General features: G+C 28.5%; 1 protein-coding gene across 1 annotated transcript in view; it reads left to right on the top strand.

The window, feature by feature from the left end:
• Positions 1 to 16,053, top strand: part of vn (membrane-bound neuregulin protein vein) — a 374,159-nt gene that overhangs the window by 330,465 nt on the left and 27,641 nt on the right. Inside the window, exon 3 of the mRNA XM_075377295.1 lies at positions 11,099 to 11,247. Within this exon, the coding sequence (XP_075233410.1) occupies positions 11,099 to 11,247 (149 nt within the window). The remainder of the gene's footprint in view (positions 1 to 11,098; positions 11,248 to 16,053) is intronic.

The raw sequence follows: 16,053 nt of genomic DNA, 5'->3' as shown, positions 1-16,053 counted from the left end.
ACTTCAAAATTTAACAATATGAGATGACTAAATAAGAGATAATAATGAAGTGTACCTAAAAAGTAGGGAATGAGATATATTTTGTAAGGAAAAGACATTCTTTTTAACAATATTTTTTCATGAACTTTTATATCTGTAACACAAATTAAGACATCCGAGATAGAAGAAGCCTCAGTTAGAGAACTTTCTTTAAAAGTAATGATGTAAAATAAAAGGCCAATTACGTATGATGAATGGGTGCATCAAGTTTTTTATATTACATGCATTTTAAAGATCTTTACAAGCAGATTCTAGTAGCATATTAAGCTCAATAAAACAGGAAAACCACATCATTCTTTACTTTTCTATATAATCCTCGGCATAGCAAGCTTGTTATTTTTTGAGAATAGTTACGCCATTTTCATAAGTATTTTATGTCAGTTCATATGTAACCGTATATCTGTTTTATCTAATATACATGGTCATTCATGGGAACCGGATGTTTTTAAAATAATCATAAAAAATTAAATATCTACTTTAAAAAAGTTTTATTGGTACTGAAACACTTGTTAAATCAAAGCAATTGTTACTTACTCATGAACGAAAAATTATGTCCGGCAAGTGATGTCCATTTTGGGCAATACATTGTTGTAGCCTTTCACGGTAACTGGCCTCAATTCTTTGCAACATGTCTACATCAATCTGGGTGACGTGAGGACGAATTGCGATCTTTAGGTCCTCCAATGTACGCGGTTTATTGCCGTATACACGCGATTTCAGAAACCCCCACAGAAGAAAATCACAACTACTCAAGTCTGGGGACCGAGGGGGCCAAGGAACGCCGAATCTGGAAACGATCCGTCCCGGAAACAAGTTACGGAGAACAGCCATCGTTGCCCTCGCTGTGTGCGCTGTAGCTCCATCCTGCTGGAATAACACATTTTGAAAATCGATTCCCCGGTTTCGTAACTGAGGGATGAAAAATGTATTCAACATCGCAATGTAACGATCAGCTGTTACAGTTATGGCAGCGTCATTTTCTTCAAAAAAAATATGGTCTAATAACACCGACCTTTCCTATTGCACACCAGACAGGTTACACCTTTGGGCTATGAAGTGGTATCGTGAAGCTGATGTGGGTTTCTTTCTGCCCAATACCGACAATTCTGTTTGTTGACGAAGCCATTCAGATGAAAATGGGCTTCGTCACTCATTAACAATAACAATTTTCATTTTCTTCAACAATGGTAAGCATTTGTCGACAAAATTGTAATCGCTGCGTGAAATTTTGCTCGTTTAACTGCTGCACGACGGCTATCTTGTAAGGATGGAAATGCAGGTCTGTATGCAGAATTCGTCTTACCGTACTTGTGCTCATTTGAAGCGCTGCTGAATGCCTCTGAATAGAGCGCCGTGGGCTTCTGACAATGGCTTCCCTTACTCGTTCGATGTTCTCCGGAGTGCTAGCAGTTCGTCGGGGACCCGGTGGTTTTTTCTTCAATATTGAACCACTTGTTCGAAGGTTGTTTACCCATCGCAATATTGTGTTACGAGAAGGGACACTTGCATTACGATGGATATTAAACTGACGGCGGAAATCTCGCTGAATAGCAGTTACGGATTCGTCATTTCGCACAAAACTGTCATACTCGTACAGGGGTTGGTCTAACGTCCACAGCTCCATCTCAATGACTAAAATGTAAATGCTATGAACAAAGGAAACGTCAGACACTAGCCACGTGCCCCTCCCACCACGAAGCCCAATAACGAATACAACCCATTTCAAAAACATCCGGTTCCCGTGAATGACCATGTACAGATTATAGTTGAATTTAATGCTTTAGACAAATTCCGTTTAAATTATTTTAACATTTTAGGGGAGTTTTAAATTAACAGATAAACAGATCAAACATTTTTTTTAAATTATTAAAATTCTTTTTCATTAACAAAGGCAAATAGGGCATTTATTATTTTCCTAATAAAATTTCATGAACAATTTTTATTTTAAATTTAACTCTAATAGTTTTTACAATAAAAATCTCTAGTTTTTTTTGTAATTTTTTGTGATAAAATAAAATTTATTAATTCAGTAACTTCAGAAGTTTAAAAATTATTTCTTAATCTCGTACGCTTTAAAAAATTATTTAAAATAAATTCTCTTTAAACAAAACGTATTGTCAAGAGGTTTATAACCATTACTGTTTTATACGTAAAACGAATTTTGCTGTAAGTGATTTTGTGCACTGATCACGGTTATAATTTGAAAAAAAATTCATTTATTTATTTTTCAGCAAACTGTTAACACTTTTTTCATTATAACAATTTAAAAACCTTGATAACTACCTTTTTACAAGAATTTCTTATTTCTGTTTCCCAGTTTCATTCTTCGATTAATTTTGTGATAATCTTTTTCTTTTTGATTTCCTTAATTTTTTTTTTTTTAATTTTAACCTCTTTCTTAAGTAATTTCTATTTTCAAACTTTTCAATGAAGATTTATTTCCTGGCTTTCCATTGTTTTCCAATTTTCACTTGACTTTCAAAACGTTTTTTCATTCAAATTTCATCTGAAATTTTAGAAAAGTTTTAATAAATATCTTCGTTGAATCTCATGTGCTTCTTTATTTATAATTTTTTTGGAAAATTCTTTTTCTTTAGTTTTCAAATTTTTTATAATTGTTAGGTACTCTAATCGTACAAAATTTCCGCTAAATTTATCGTGTTAGTTCCTTAACTTTGCATATTTAAATAAATATTTGAAACATTAAACCTTCGATAAAGTTTGTATACGCCTATACGGTTTGATTTTCTAATAGACTTTTTATTACTTTTTTAGTTTCGGCCAAATATTGATCATTTTTTTAATTTTCTTATCGCTTTCTATCTATCTCTTTCTTTTCACGTCTTTTTAAGTCTTACTGGCCTTTTTTTCTGTATATTTCGTTTATCACTTTTTTTTGTTTTGGTGCTATCAGCATTTATATATCTAAATATAATAATTCCAACAATAACAAAATCAAGCAAATTAAAACTAAAAAATAAAAAAAAGAATCAATGCTTCTTCATAGTAGAAAACCTTTCTTTCTAAGATTTCTTTTTAATTTTTTCTTGATTATTTTTTAAGTCCACAATTTTTATGCCTGCTTTGTTTAAACTTACTTAATCGTATGTCGATTATTTTGGAAAGAAAAGACAATTACATTCTTTTTAACAATATTTTTTCTTGAATTTTTATATCTGTAACGCAAATCAAGACACCTGAGATAGAAGAAGCCTAAGACAAGAAGATAGTAAGTTTTTCTTTCTAAAATAAATTACATTTTCTTAGGAATTCTACTGTCATTAATTCCTAAAATTTGGACTGTGAAACCAATTTCCTCTCGTACATTATTTCTTTAAATTTCTGGTATAGTACTTGTGGGGGCGGAGTTTATTTTATGAACCATGTCGTTTTTTACAAAATCTAATATTATCCTTAAAAATCCTTTTTCTTTCTTTTGGATTTATTCTAAAAGAAATTTATGTACTAATCACTGTCAAACATTGTACAGCATACAATGCTTCTGGACGATTACCGTATTAAATGCCTTAATTTTTCATTTAGTCAGATAAATTTTTTATTATGTTTTTATCATTACACCCACACTTTACAATTGTTTAATTTTCTTCATTTTATATTGTATTTTTTGGATCCAATGTGCAATGTTTAATGTTTATCATGAATTTAATTTCTTTTTTAAAGAATACTTATAAACCCCCTTTTTCTCAACAATACTTTTTCTTGTTAATTTATCAACTTTTATCTAATTATTTAAATTGAATATTAATTATGATTACCTAAATCTTTTAATATATATCGTTATTCGTTAATTATTTAGGAAATTAGGAATAGTATTAATGCTGACAAAAATATCATACATTTATGAAATTAATACGGGTGGTTTAAAAATAAAAAACAGGTTACCTCCAACACAGTTGCTAAAATCTTAACGTGTGTGTGTGTGCGCGTGTGTATACATATTAATATAAACTACAATCGGAACGGCAGGTAAAATTTGGTGTTGTGGAAAGAAATAATATTTTAAGAACCATTATGAATACAATAGTACCTGAAATAATGTTAAATCAAGAAGATCGAATCTGCCTGTTTATACTATCACTACTGTACTAAATGATAGGTGTCATAACCGTATTACATCAATTCTTTACATAAAATTTTACCTGTTATTACAATTGTATTCTATTTTAGGTGCACATACTACACATTCCAGTCGAAACTATGGTAGAAGTTATTTATTACACGTTTAAAATAAAATAATTATTTTTAAAACAATATGGAATTCTCTGTTTTTTTTTAAAGTTCCATTCTCTTTACCTAATAATATAATAACTGTAAGATTATTTTTATTAAATAATTTGTGACTAAATCTTTATTTTTAATTGAAAATTGATTTTCTTTAAATATTCTTCTATCCCTGTGATTTAAATAGTGATTTTTTAAAACTATATATTCATAAACTGATAATTTAGACTGATTTTTAGGATCAAACAGTCCCGATTATCGATGTTGCTGGAGTGAGACTCTAATTAAATAATTGTAATTCAAGGCCCAACGCATTCTTTTATAAGATGTAATTAATCCTCCAGAGACGATAGGTCAAATTTTTAGCCAACAGCTAACGGCTCCTTATGCTACAATGATGTCTAGACGAAAATTCAACTAGATTTTTTTTTTATCTCAATATTTTATTATTCAGGTAACAATCGTTACAATTATTTTTTCGATTAAATTATTCTGTAAAGTTATCTCTTTATAGTTTAATAAAAAATGTTAAAACATTTTATATGTAAAAAAAAATGATGTGGACACCACATACGCCTATTAAATTACTTATATACATTTTTTTAAAATGAAAAGTACATAAAATTTCATTTCATTAATAACTTCTGATAGTTTTTCCTGTATATACTTTTTTATTGTTATTATTGAATTATTATTAATTGTAATTTTTTTTTACAATCGAAGGTCAATTAATAAATCAATATATTTAAATTAAAAAAAAAAGTTAAAAAAAAGTAGATGAAGTCGGATGAACCTATGTGCCTTCCCCTGGTAAGTTTCATATTTCTTAATTAAAATTTTATTTGGCTATAACTTTGGAACCAATGAAAATAAGTATCACTTATGATATATCGTTGAAAAGCTCTCAATGAGGGCTTTATTATTGCAGTTAAGAAAATCCAAAACATTTAGATTTTGGTCTTTTTTGAACACGTTTGGTCAATCGATTGCAATCAATAGGGGAGGTGCACAATTAGATGTTACAACAGTCCTAAATCCAAAATTTCAACATCCTACGGCTAATCGTTTATGAATTATGCGAGGTACATACTTCGTACGTACAGACGTCCCGCCGAAACTAGTCAAAATGGATTCAGGGATGGGCAGAATGGATACTTCCGTTGAAATCTGAAAATCGAAATTTTTCGCGATCCCAATACTTCCTTTATTTTCAACAAGGAAGTAAAAAGTATAAATATTAAACAAAAAACTACAATATATTAATTTTTTTTTAAATTTGTGTATTAATACAACATTTTAACCCATAGTTTAATTTTATATCTTTGTTTTTCTTTTCACTAGAAAATTTTTTTAAATATTTTTGACTTATTTTCTTTATTGTGTGTTATTTTTTGTTTTTTTTTAAATATTTAGCAGATCTTATCAACCAACCAGACTGAAGCCATTTGATGAAACCTAGTTAATTATTAGATGGTCTATATTATACCAGTTAAAATAATTTATTAATTTTAAAAAAAATATTTGAAAGATGACGAAAATAAACTATTATAATTTTTATTAATAAAAAAAGAAAAGAAATAATTTTGAAATTTATTTTACACTTAGTCAGATTCAGATTTTTGAATGCACAATTATTAGAATTCACAAACTGAAACGTTTTTTGTGAAAAAAAGAAATTTTAGATTAGACGAGGAATAGCACAGATGAGTTTTACACGATTTCGAATCTTACTGCTTAAATAACTTGGATTTAATCTCTTAAAAATTAAAATAAATATTTTAATGATATCTTCTGCTTAAAATGCAACATAAACCTTTTAAAAATATTTTAAAGGAAACAATATAGGTTAAAAGAAACACGGATATTACATATTTTAAAAATAAAAATTAGTTGAAATTTAGTTAACTCTTAACTGGTCACGCTCTTTTTATAACATTACTAGTCGCGTCGGTTCACTATGACGCGAACACTCGTAAATTAAATTAATAATAAATTATTCGAATTAAAAAGAAATGAACACTTATATTCGAAAAAGAAACTATTTTTCATTCAAATAAAAATAAATATCTCCTGTTTTAAAACAAAATAATCAAAGAAAAACAAAAATTGTAAAAAATAATGATGTTCGTTTAGTTCAACTTTGCTAGCTTAAAAATATAGTTATTCCCAATTCATTATTGAAGACAAACTAACAACACATTTGTAAATATGTTTTCAAATTTAATTTGGTTTAAGATATTAACATATTACCAGTTTTTTTAACTACAATATTATTTGATACTAGCCAGTGAGCGGAGCGTTCTTTGTTCATTACCCTCATGCTTGTGAGATTAATACTGATAAATAAAATTAAAACCTTTTCAATTTACATTAGGTTTATCAGTTGATTGTAATTTCTTCAGAGCAAAGGCTTAGTCACATCAGGACTAGAAGAAACTGTTGAGTGATGTGAAATATGAGAATTTCAAAACAGTCGACCCTCATCTTAAAAATAGTAGCTATACCTAATTACCCGTCCTTCGTAAGGTAAAAAATATTTTGCAAGGTTCTTAGCGTTATCCGAAAAACACCATGATGTAATAACCGTATTTCGTTTCTCGTTTTTTTTATTATTTTTATTTTGTGTTTTTTAATCAAGTAACCGGCCAGTCGGGTTTACATTACAGCCAGTCGCGTCACACACACAGTAACAGTGTCAGTGGTTGTGTTCGTTGAGCCGCTGCGCCGTACACCATCGCACCTTTAAAGCTACTTTTCTCGATAACCGAAACAGATGTCGAAGAAGATAAACAAATTTTCTTTTAGAAAATGTAATTTCAAATATTAAAGATGGTCTTTGAGTTCGATCTAATTAAGACAAACCATTGGTTTGCCAATACTAAAGTTGAATATTGGCAAGGGACATAAACCGGTGATTACCACAAGCCATTTCAACGGCCACCATCTTGAAACGGCGAAAAATTTCGTAACAGCAATAGTCCTTTTTTTTCTTTTCAGGTATAAAACTATGTTCAGATAAAATTTCAACTCGGTTGGTTGAACTATTTTTGCGGAAATGAGTAACAGACTTACAGAAACTAGTACAAATTATATATATATATATATATATATATATTTTTTTTTCATAAAGTTTTATGTTGCTCACTCTGTATATATATATATATATATATATATATATATATACACAGAGTGAGCAACATAAAACCGAACCAATAACGTAACCTCTGCAGAATCGGTAGGTTATGTTGGAATGAAATTTTATGAATGATACGGATAAATTAAATAAGAAAAACATAAAACGTAATTTAAATGTTTAGCATTTATTTACCATACTGTTACAAAAGATGTTAAAAATGACCACATTTGGGATCGATGCACTTTTGTGCTCGACTGATCATATTGAAAGTTCTGTGACGCAAAACGTTGTTGTCAATTGCGTTGATTTCTGTTTGAATTTTCACCTTCAGTTCATCAATATTATGGGGATTAGATGCATAAACTCTCTCCTTTAAGTAGCCCCAAAGGAAAAAAATCGCAACTAGAGAACTCTGGAAAACATCCAGGCCATCGTCCTCTTCTGACAGTTCGTTCATTTGTGAAAGCTGCATGAACGCGATTCAGTGAAACGTTTGACGTGTGACACGTTAATTCGTCTTGTTGGAAGCTGTATTGTTTTTAATTATCAATTAATTGCGAATAGAGTTCCTCGAAAATGGCATCTTCTGGACTGGCAGTAATTCTTCTTTCAATATCGGCAATGGCCTGTGGAGTCAAAACGGTAGGTTGCCTATTTCGTTTTGCATTTGAAACCAAACCTGTTGTACGCCATTTTTTTTAACTAAATCGTATATGTTATTCTTCGCCGAGATATACGCATTCGGAAATTTTTTTACAAATACCTGATGTGATTCTTCAAATCATCCTGAACGAATATAGGCCTCAACTATAGCTATCCTCTTCTGGATTGACTAAGGCATTTTACACAAATACAACTGCACTGCAACAAAACGTATACTGCACTGAGACGTAACCACTTGACAGATGGCACCAACAATCAGTTTTAACTGATATATCCACAAGTCGCGCTAGTTGTGTGAGAGTATTTCATAAATTGTGTTGGATAGCGGTTTCATTATGGTTTGGTTTTATTTGCTCATCCTGCATATATATATATATATATATATATATATATATATATATATATATATATATAATGTCGTAAAAACGTTTTTAATGTATTAAACGTTTTTTTTTTTTTTTTTAAATGAATGTTACAGGAAATACATGCGTTTTTGTTACCTTATCTAAATGTATGTTCATCCGGCCATCATTTAACGAGTTATTAAATATTGCCATACAAATTTTTTTATTTTTTTTATAACCTCTATCATTATAGTATGATTATTATTATTGTTAAATGAATGAATGTTATTATTATTATTATTATCTTAAATTTTACTGCAGAATTTAAATTAAAATTCGGTTCTTTAACAATGAAATATAGAATTATTTCTTTTTTTAAATTTAATCTTGTACTACTAATTTATAATTATTAATAATAATAATATTATACAAGATTAAGCTCTTCCGTATTAGTATGATTTTATTTGTTTATTGTTAAGATGAAAATAGTTCGGTGGCATGATTCTATTTTAGAAGCCCTTGGCAATAGTACTAGCGGTATTTAATGCACACAGCCTATATACGTTTACTATATATTCTCTTTGTCATAACACTTTTGACTTTCACCGTTGCGCTGCCTGTTAGTTGTTATACTACAACAAGACTCCTCATAATTACTAATGTACCGTTGCCCGTTATTATTTCATTTTATTGTTTTACTTTCATTTTGTACGCGTAAATTTTTGTTATTTATCACCATTACAATATTTTTTTTATTTATTATTATTGTAATAAATATATAACATATATTTTTTCAAATGATTTTTAAATTTATATATTTTTTATATACCTTGGAAGTAGAATTAATATATCGTATATGAAACGCGGTTAAACATATGTATATTTCATTATCTTGCAAAGAGTGAAAAAATTATTTTTTTATATTTTTCAAATCCATAGAATTTGTGAACTGATATTTTAACATATAATAATTAGTTGTAAAATATTTTACAATATTGATGTAGTTTCGTTTTGAACGTGGTAGTAAAAATTGAAATAAAAGATAAAACTAATTAAGAGGAATATATTTTTTTTATTCCATGTAATATCTATTTTTATTATTTTTTATTTTCTCAACCAAATAATTATACTGTACGAGTACAGCTATGCAGTATATTGCGTAATGGAAATTACGCTAATCCAGTCGAATTTTGCACATCGAAGTTTTTAAAAATATTAATGTTTCCTAAAACAAAAATTCTTGAGCAGAAAATACAATATGTGAATGAGACTGATTTTTGCTCGCCAGACTGGTTGAATAGTTTGAATGAAAAATGGTACGATGATTTCTATAAATGAGGTTTTGATGCCACTTATTTTGAATAATTTTATTTAGCATGGCTCGTTGGTATATATAATATAAAAATATATAAATTATAATTCCGCTTACCAACCAATGTAATTAATTCTTATGTTTTAGCGCTTTCGGAAAGTATTATTCCATCTTCAGGAACATTTGATAAACTTGAATATAAGTATTTACTTCACATATTAATTTAATGTAGATTAAAATAAAAATAAAATAAAATTTCCATAAATATAACAACCGATCGTCAAGTTAGAAAATAAGTCACACATTTGTACGTCTAGTCGATAACAGCGTCTCGATTGTTATTACATCAAATTATTATGTCAAGTGAATACTTAACATATATAACTATACTTATTCAGTTAGCTTGTAGCGTGAAGAATTTACAAGCATTGCGTTTGTGTTAGCGATTTCGTCATGATTCTGCTGAATCACGTCCCTTTTATCAGTGCCGATTCACAACGCGGCCATTTCTATATTCAACACTATAATCATTTTTCATATATTAGTCACCGAATAATTAATTTGACATATAGTAGTCATTGTTATCAAAAGTTTATATAACATTATGTCTTCTCAGTTATATTAAAACCCTTGATCTTTTCATATTATCACTTTCTAACTTTTACTGTTTGTGGACAACTGACAATTTAATAACTCTTAAAAACACAAATTAAATGTCTTAACGTATTTAAATTTAAAATATGTATATAATTTTTATAAAATATAATAGCGCGTGATTACTGAATATTAACGTCACGTAGTTTCTTTTAACATCAGGATTTACCGGAGATGCTTGTGAATTGGCCGCCTGAACACTCGTATGCGCAGTCTGTTTACTTAAACTCTATAAGCTAACTGAATAAGATATAAGTAAGTTAAATATATATGTAGGTACGAAACATCCTGAATTAGATTACTTTCTGAATTTTTTATTACTGTTACGAGTTTACCCTTAGTGATAAAAAGAAAATTATTGATAAGTTTACTATTATAATTTTACAATAGATGGAGTAATATGAGGAATCTAGTTTAACAAATAGATATATTAGAAAAAAAATTGTCTTACGTAAAAATATACAAGCATATAATTTATTTTAAATTGAAATATATGTATTAGATAAAAAAATTGTATTATTTGTAATTGAATTTTAAAATATTTTACTGAAAATTAATTTATGTTTGAATCACAATATTTAATCGTTAAAATTTAAATTTTCTATATTTTGTTACAAAAATAGTTCAAAATGTTGTATACGTCACAATACATATTATTTCTATTTATTTTTTAATGTAACTTTTGTGTAATAATTTTTTTTATTGCAGGAAGCGATCCTTGCTGGTAATCCCGAGGGTCCGAACATCCGATGCTGGTAGATATGAATGTCAAGCTACTAGCATAACAGGAGCAGTTTTTTCCAGTATCGCTACTGTTACAATTTCTCCAAATCCAGCGACACCAATCACTGACAACAGTAATTTGCTTTTATTTCTATTTTTATCTAATTCTATTACTATATTATTATTTTTCTTTATATTCACTTTAATCCAATAAAAATTACAAGTGTTGAAAATATGATGTTTTTACTTGGATGATTGAATTCAATTTTAAGAAACAACTAAATGTGAAATTACTCTTTTATTCACGCGGTTTGGTTTACTTTGATTAATAATAGAAAATATTTTCAGACTTTATGCATGCACATGCTTGCAATAATATATTCTTATAAAAACGTGGCTATATTTATGGAGTGGTATATTGTATTGTGTTTATGGACGCATGGTTAAATTCATGACTCCTACAAAATTCTTCTATTATTAGACGAGCTATTAAGCTTCACTTAAGAAAGTATTAAATGTTTGAAGTACTTTATTTTTGTAATTAATTTAAATTATTTAATTTTATTTTGAAAAAATATAATTATTATTTTAAAAATATATATATTGGATAATTTAAACTCTATTTCAAATAAATAAATAAATAAATAAATATAAATGTACTACTTTATCTTTAATATAGCTAGATTAGTCATAAAGTACGATGATTATTTAAAAAATACGATATCGGTTTTTTTTTTGCAAATTTTTACATTTTACGGTACAAGTTTATTTAAACAAAAAAATTAACATATGAGAGAGAGTCTACTTTGGTCCTTATATCTCATCATGGATCGAACTGATTTTCTTCAAATTTGGCTCAAATATTTTTGTATGGGGTATTAATCATTTTAATATTTTTTTTACAAAATTCGTTTACAGATTGGGGTATATCGCGATAAATCTAATTTCAATTTTTTTAAAAAAAACTTAATTAAAGCAAATTTTTTATCAGCAATGCATTTATAAATAATCCAAAAGATCTTTTTCAAAAAATCAACCCCCAATTCTTAAAACTGAATCATATGTTTTTTTTTTTGTTGTTTTGCTCTATCTCCCTTTGGTTTAAATATTTTTCAAAGATTTTCTTTTTCAAACAAGTTTATACTTCGTATATAGAGCTATTAAGAAATGTTTACAACGTTTTTAAGATTATTATTAAAACCTAAATTGAAGGAAAATTTTTATGGAAATTGTATTTTTCTTATTTCAGGCTCTTTTGAAGGTTATTAGATTTAGAAAAACTTTTTCTGCAAATTTGTGAAACTTAATCTATATATAAATATTTTTAGAAGAATTTTCCTAAAACTTATTTCCCAGCTCTAAAATATATATTTTATATTCTGTTTTTGTTTTCTACATTCTTAGTTTTCCGTTTTTTTATTTACATGTGTGTTATTAAAAATAGTTATTGATTTCTATATTAATATGGAAAATGTGATATTTTTTACACAGTTCGTATATCTACGCTTAGAATTAACGTGGAATATATATGATTATGCTTTTATAAATTAATAATTATACTATTTAATTATGCGTTTAAAATATATTAATTACTATTTATTAAGCCTTTGCTTAAAAGAAAAATCATAATAAAAACTTATTTAAACTTAACTGGACTTCATACGAAAATAAGTAATAAATTACTTTTCGACCGATTGTTAAATTATAATTTGAACAATAAATGAACATTTAAAATTTATAATGGATAAAATTAAAAAACTTTAAACTGATTAGTTGAGTAAAGGTTATTGCCTTCAAAAAAATAAAATAATTTTTACTTAACATTAAACACAGATTAGTTACTTAAATATAGAGTTGGGTAATTAATAATTTTATTGCATCTAATTTTTCACCGAAAATATTAAATAATTTTATTATTTAAAGTAGTAATACTGTTAAGTTGATTATTACTTAAAAATAACAGCCAAAAATTATTTTAATGTTTCATGACGAGAAGAAAAAACCGTTAACCTAATTTTGCAATCATAAAGTTTAAATATAACGATTTAATTATTTCTTAGTTGTAGTAACTCGTATACGATTTGTGAAAACTATAATATCTATCTCCACGTTTTAAATGTTTTATAAACTAATGTTAATAACCGGTAACATTCGGGTAGACGTAACTGTGCAACTATCAGCATCTCTAATCATATAATTGGTTAATATAATTTCCGCTAAATTAATTAAAAATATAATTACAGTTTTTCTTCTCTGTGCAAAGTAGGGGAAAAAGTAAAAAAAAAAAAAAAAAAAATTATAATCGACAAAATTAGCGATTTTTAATTTTATATATTTTAATTAATTTTCTTGAATTGTTTCCTAAAATGAATTTTGAGCAGATAAATAATGAAAAAAAAAATTGTTTTCGATAAGAAAAAGTCGTAAAATTGAAAATTTATAATGATATTTCTTATACTACTTTTTCCACAGAAACAGAAAACTATTTGAAAACTAACGGCTTAAATATCATTAAATTAAAATCTTTATTAATTGAGTATATATATTTTTTACAAAAAAGTTTAAGTATATAATTTTATATCTTCTTACCATATATTTCTCGTAGGAATATTTTCTCCAAGTTTCGCGGCATATCAGCATCATCAGGAAAAGAAAATTATCCACATTACGTTTCGTTAGTTCAGCATCCTCGAGAGGTTTTGTCTTGGCCAGAAAGACGCAGTTGAGCAGAACTGTCGCCATAACAAAATATTCGAAGTACTGATAGGTTAAGAGAAGGACGCATGTACGCCGTACTGTGTTCCAGAAGAAAAACAGGAAAAACTAATTAATCGCTCTGAAAGGAAGTATATAGTTTTTACGGAGATAATATAAAATGTGTAGGCTATTTTGAATAATAGTCTCAACGAAATTACGCAAAAATAGATTCAAACTGAAATTTCCGATGTGTAGATCTCTAAAAATAAGGTTCATTCGCGGATAATCTTCATCCCCTGATGATGATGAAACACTGATCTGACAAAACATGTCGGAGAAAATATTCCTATGATTAATGTATGGTAAGACGATAATAAAAATTATAGACGCATTTTTAGTAAAAATTAAAAAAAAGAAATTATATAGGATAAGATAAAAAATGCTGATCAAAAGGTTAATATATATATTTTTTACTTTCCGGGTGACTTATCTCTATAGCTACGCTGCAAGAAGAAAACGATGTTAATTAATTAAAAATAGGATATGGGTTTTTTGCGTTTCTCGACATTTCATGACCCAGGGAACCCAGAAACAAACCAAAAATGTGGGAGTAATATTACTACGTATTTATGTACTTGTATTGGTGTGTTTGAAGCATAATAACTCTGGACTGGCTAAACCGATTTTGAAAATATTTTGAATAGAGACTCGTTTATATGAGGTAAAATTTTGGGGTCAACATCTTCAGTTGATGGGGTAGATAGATTTTTGGGATCAATTTTCTCAAGATTTTGCAAACATAACCCCTTTATATTAAGCTCACAACATGCGTGCATGCTTCCTTAACCATTTAAAAAAAAAAATGGCTCCAAAATTTCCCCTTCCTAAAAATATATTTAACCGATTTATTTTTATGTCTTTCTAGGCATAGTAATAGTGTAAGTGGACCAAAAAATACTTAAGGACAATAACGGGGAAGGAAGAGCCGATCAAATTATAAAAATATCGATTGTTTGGATATTTTAAAACTTTTTTTGATCTATTTTCATGAATCATTATTTTTTCACTATATAAGAATAAATAATCAATGTCAGGAAAGTACAGTATTAAAAAATTAACGCTATCTTATAGGAAAATGAGTAAGTTACAACAGTTGTTAAAAGTGGTCTCCATTATGCGATTCGCATAACTGAATACGACATTGCATGCTTTTAAACACATGTTGTAACTTTTTTTGAGGAATTGCAGCGACATATCATTCAATTTTGCTCTGCAATTCGGGAATGATGTGAGAATGAGTTTTTTAAGCAGCATCCTTAAGGTATTCTCACAAGAAAAGGTCAGGAGGGGATAAATCAGGACATTGAGGAGGCCACAACCCCTTAGAAATAATTTTTCCATGAAAACACTGACCCAAGAGAGTCATAGTGTTGTTGGCTGTATGAGACATAGCATGTCTTGCAAGAACCGTATGTACTCTAGTCGGTCTGCAGGCATAGTGTTTACAAATTTTTTCACCATTTGTACGTATCGGTCACTGTTCATTGTGCCATGAAAGAATGTCATGAAAATTCGCCTAAATGACAATGCACACCAAACACCTACTTTTTTTCCGTGCAGCTGATGTTGATTTTCCGTTCACCAAATGCGTAAATTCTGTACATTAATGTATCCATCAAGGTGGAATCATGACTCGTTAGACCAAAACCAGTCATCGAATTCTTCTCGATATGGTGTTTCAGATGATGTGAACCACTGACAGAAGCTACATGTTTTCCAGTGTTTTCAGGTAACAACTCGTGAACAACACCAATTCTGTACGGATGCATCTTTAAACACTTACGCAATGCCGTGTGGGCACTACCCACGGAGAGACCAGGTTGATTAAACAGGCATCGCACGGACGTTTGGAACTAACAGAATTTGTAGCTTGCACGTCGATCTACTTTTCTTAAGGTAGCAATTTCGGTTGACTACTTTCGGCTGCACCTACCGCATTCCCTGACTCTTAGAATTTGTACAGTCGCTTGATGAAGGTCTTGTTTGGTGCATCCACACAATAAATTTCTGTGAAGGCATTCTGGGTCTGGGCATAACTGGCACATCTAATGTATTGGGAGATAATGAATATTCTCTGCTGCATTGTATAACCCATTTTTTTTTTCAATTTTCCTCAATTAGACCGGCAACAAAAGAAGGAAACATTCTTCCTTAAGGTTGTGTCACTTTTTGAACAACTTTGT

Source organism: Lycorma delicatula, chromosome 10 (assembly GCF_047948215.1).
Source record: "Lycorma delicatula isolate Av1 chromosome 10, ASM4794821v1, whole genome shotgun sequence".
NCBI classification, from domain to species: Eukaryota; Metazoa; Arthropoda; class Insecta; order Hemiptera; family Fulgoridae; genus Lycorma; species Lycorma delicatula.
This window is presented reverse-complemented; position numbering and strand designations above follow the sequence as displayed.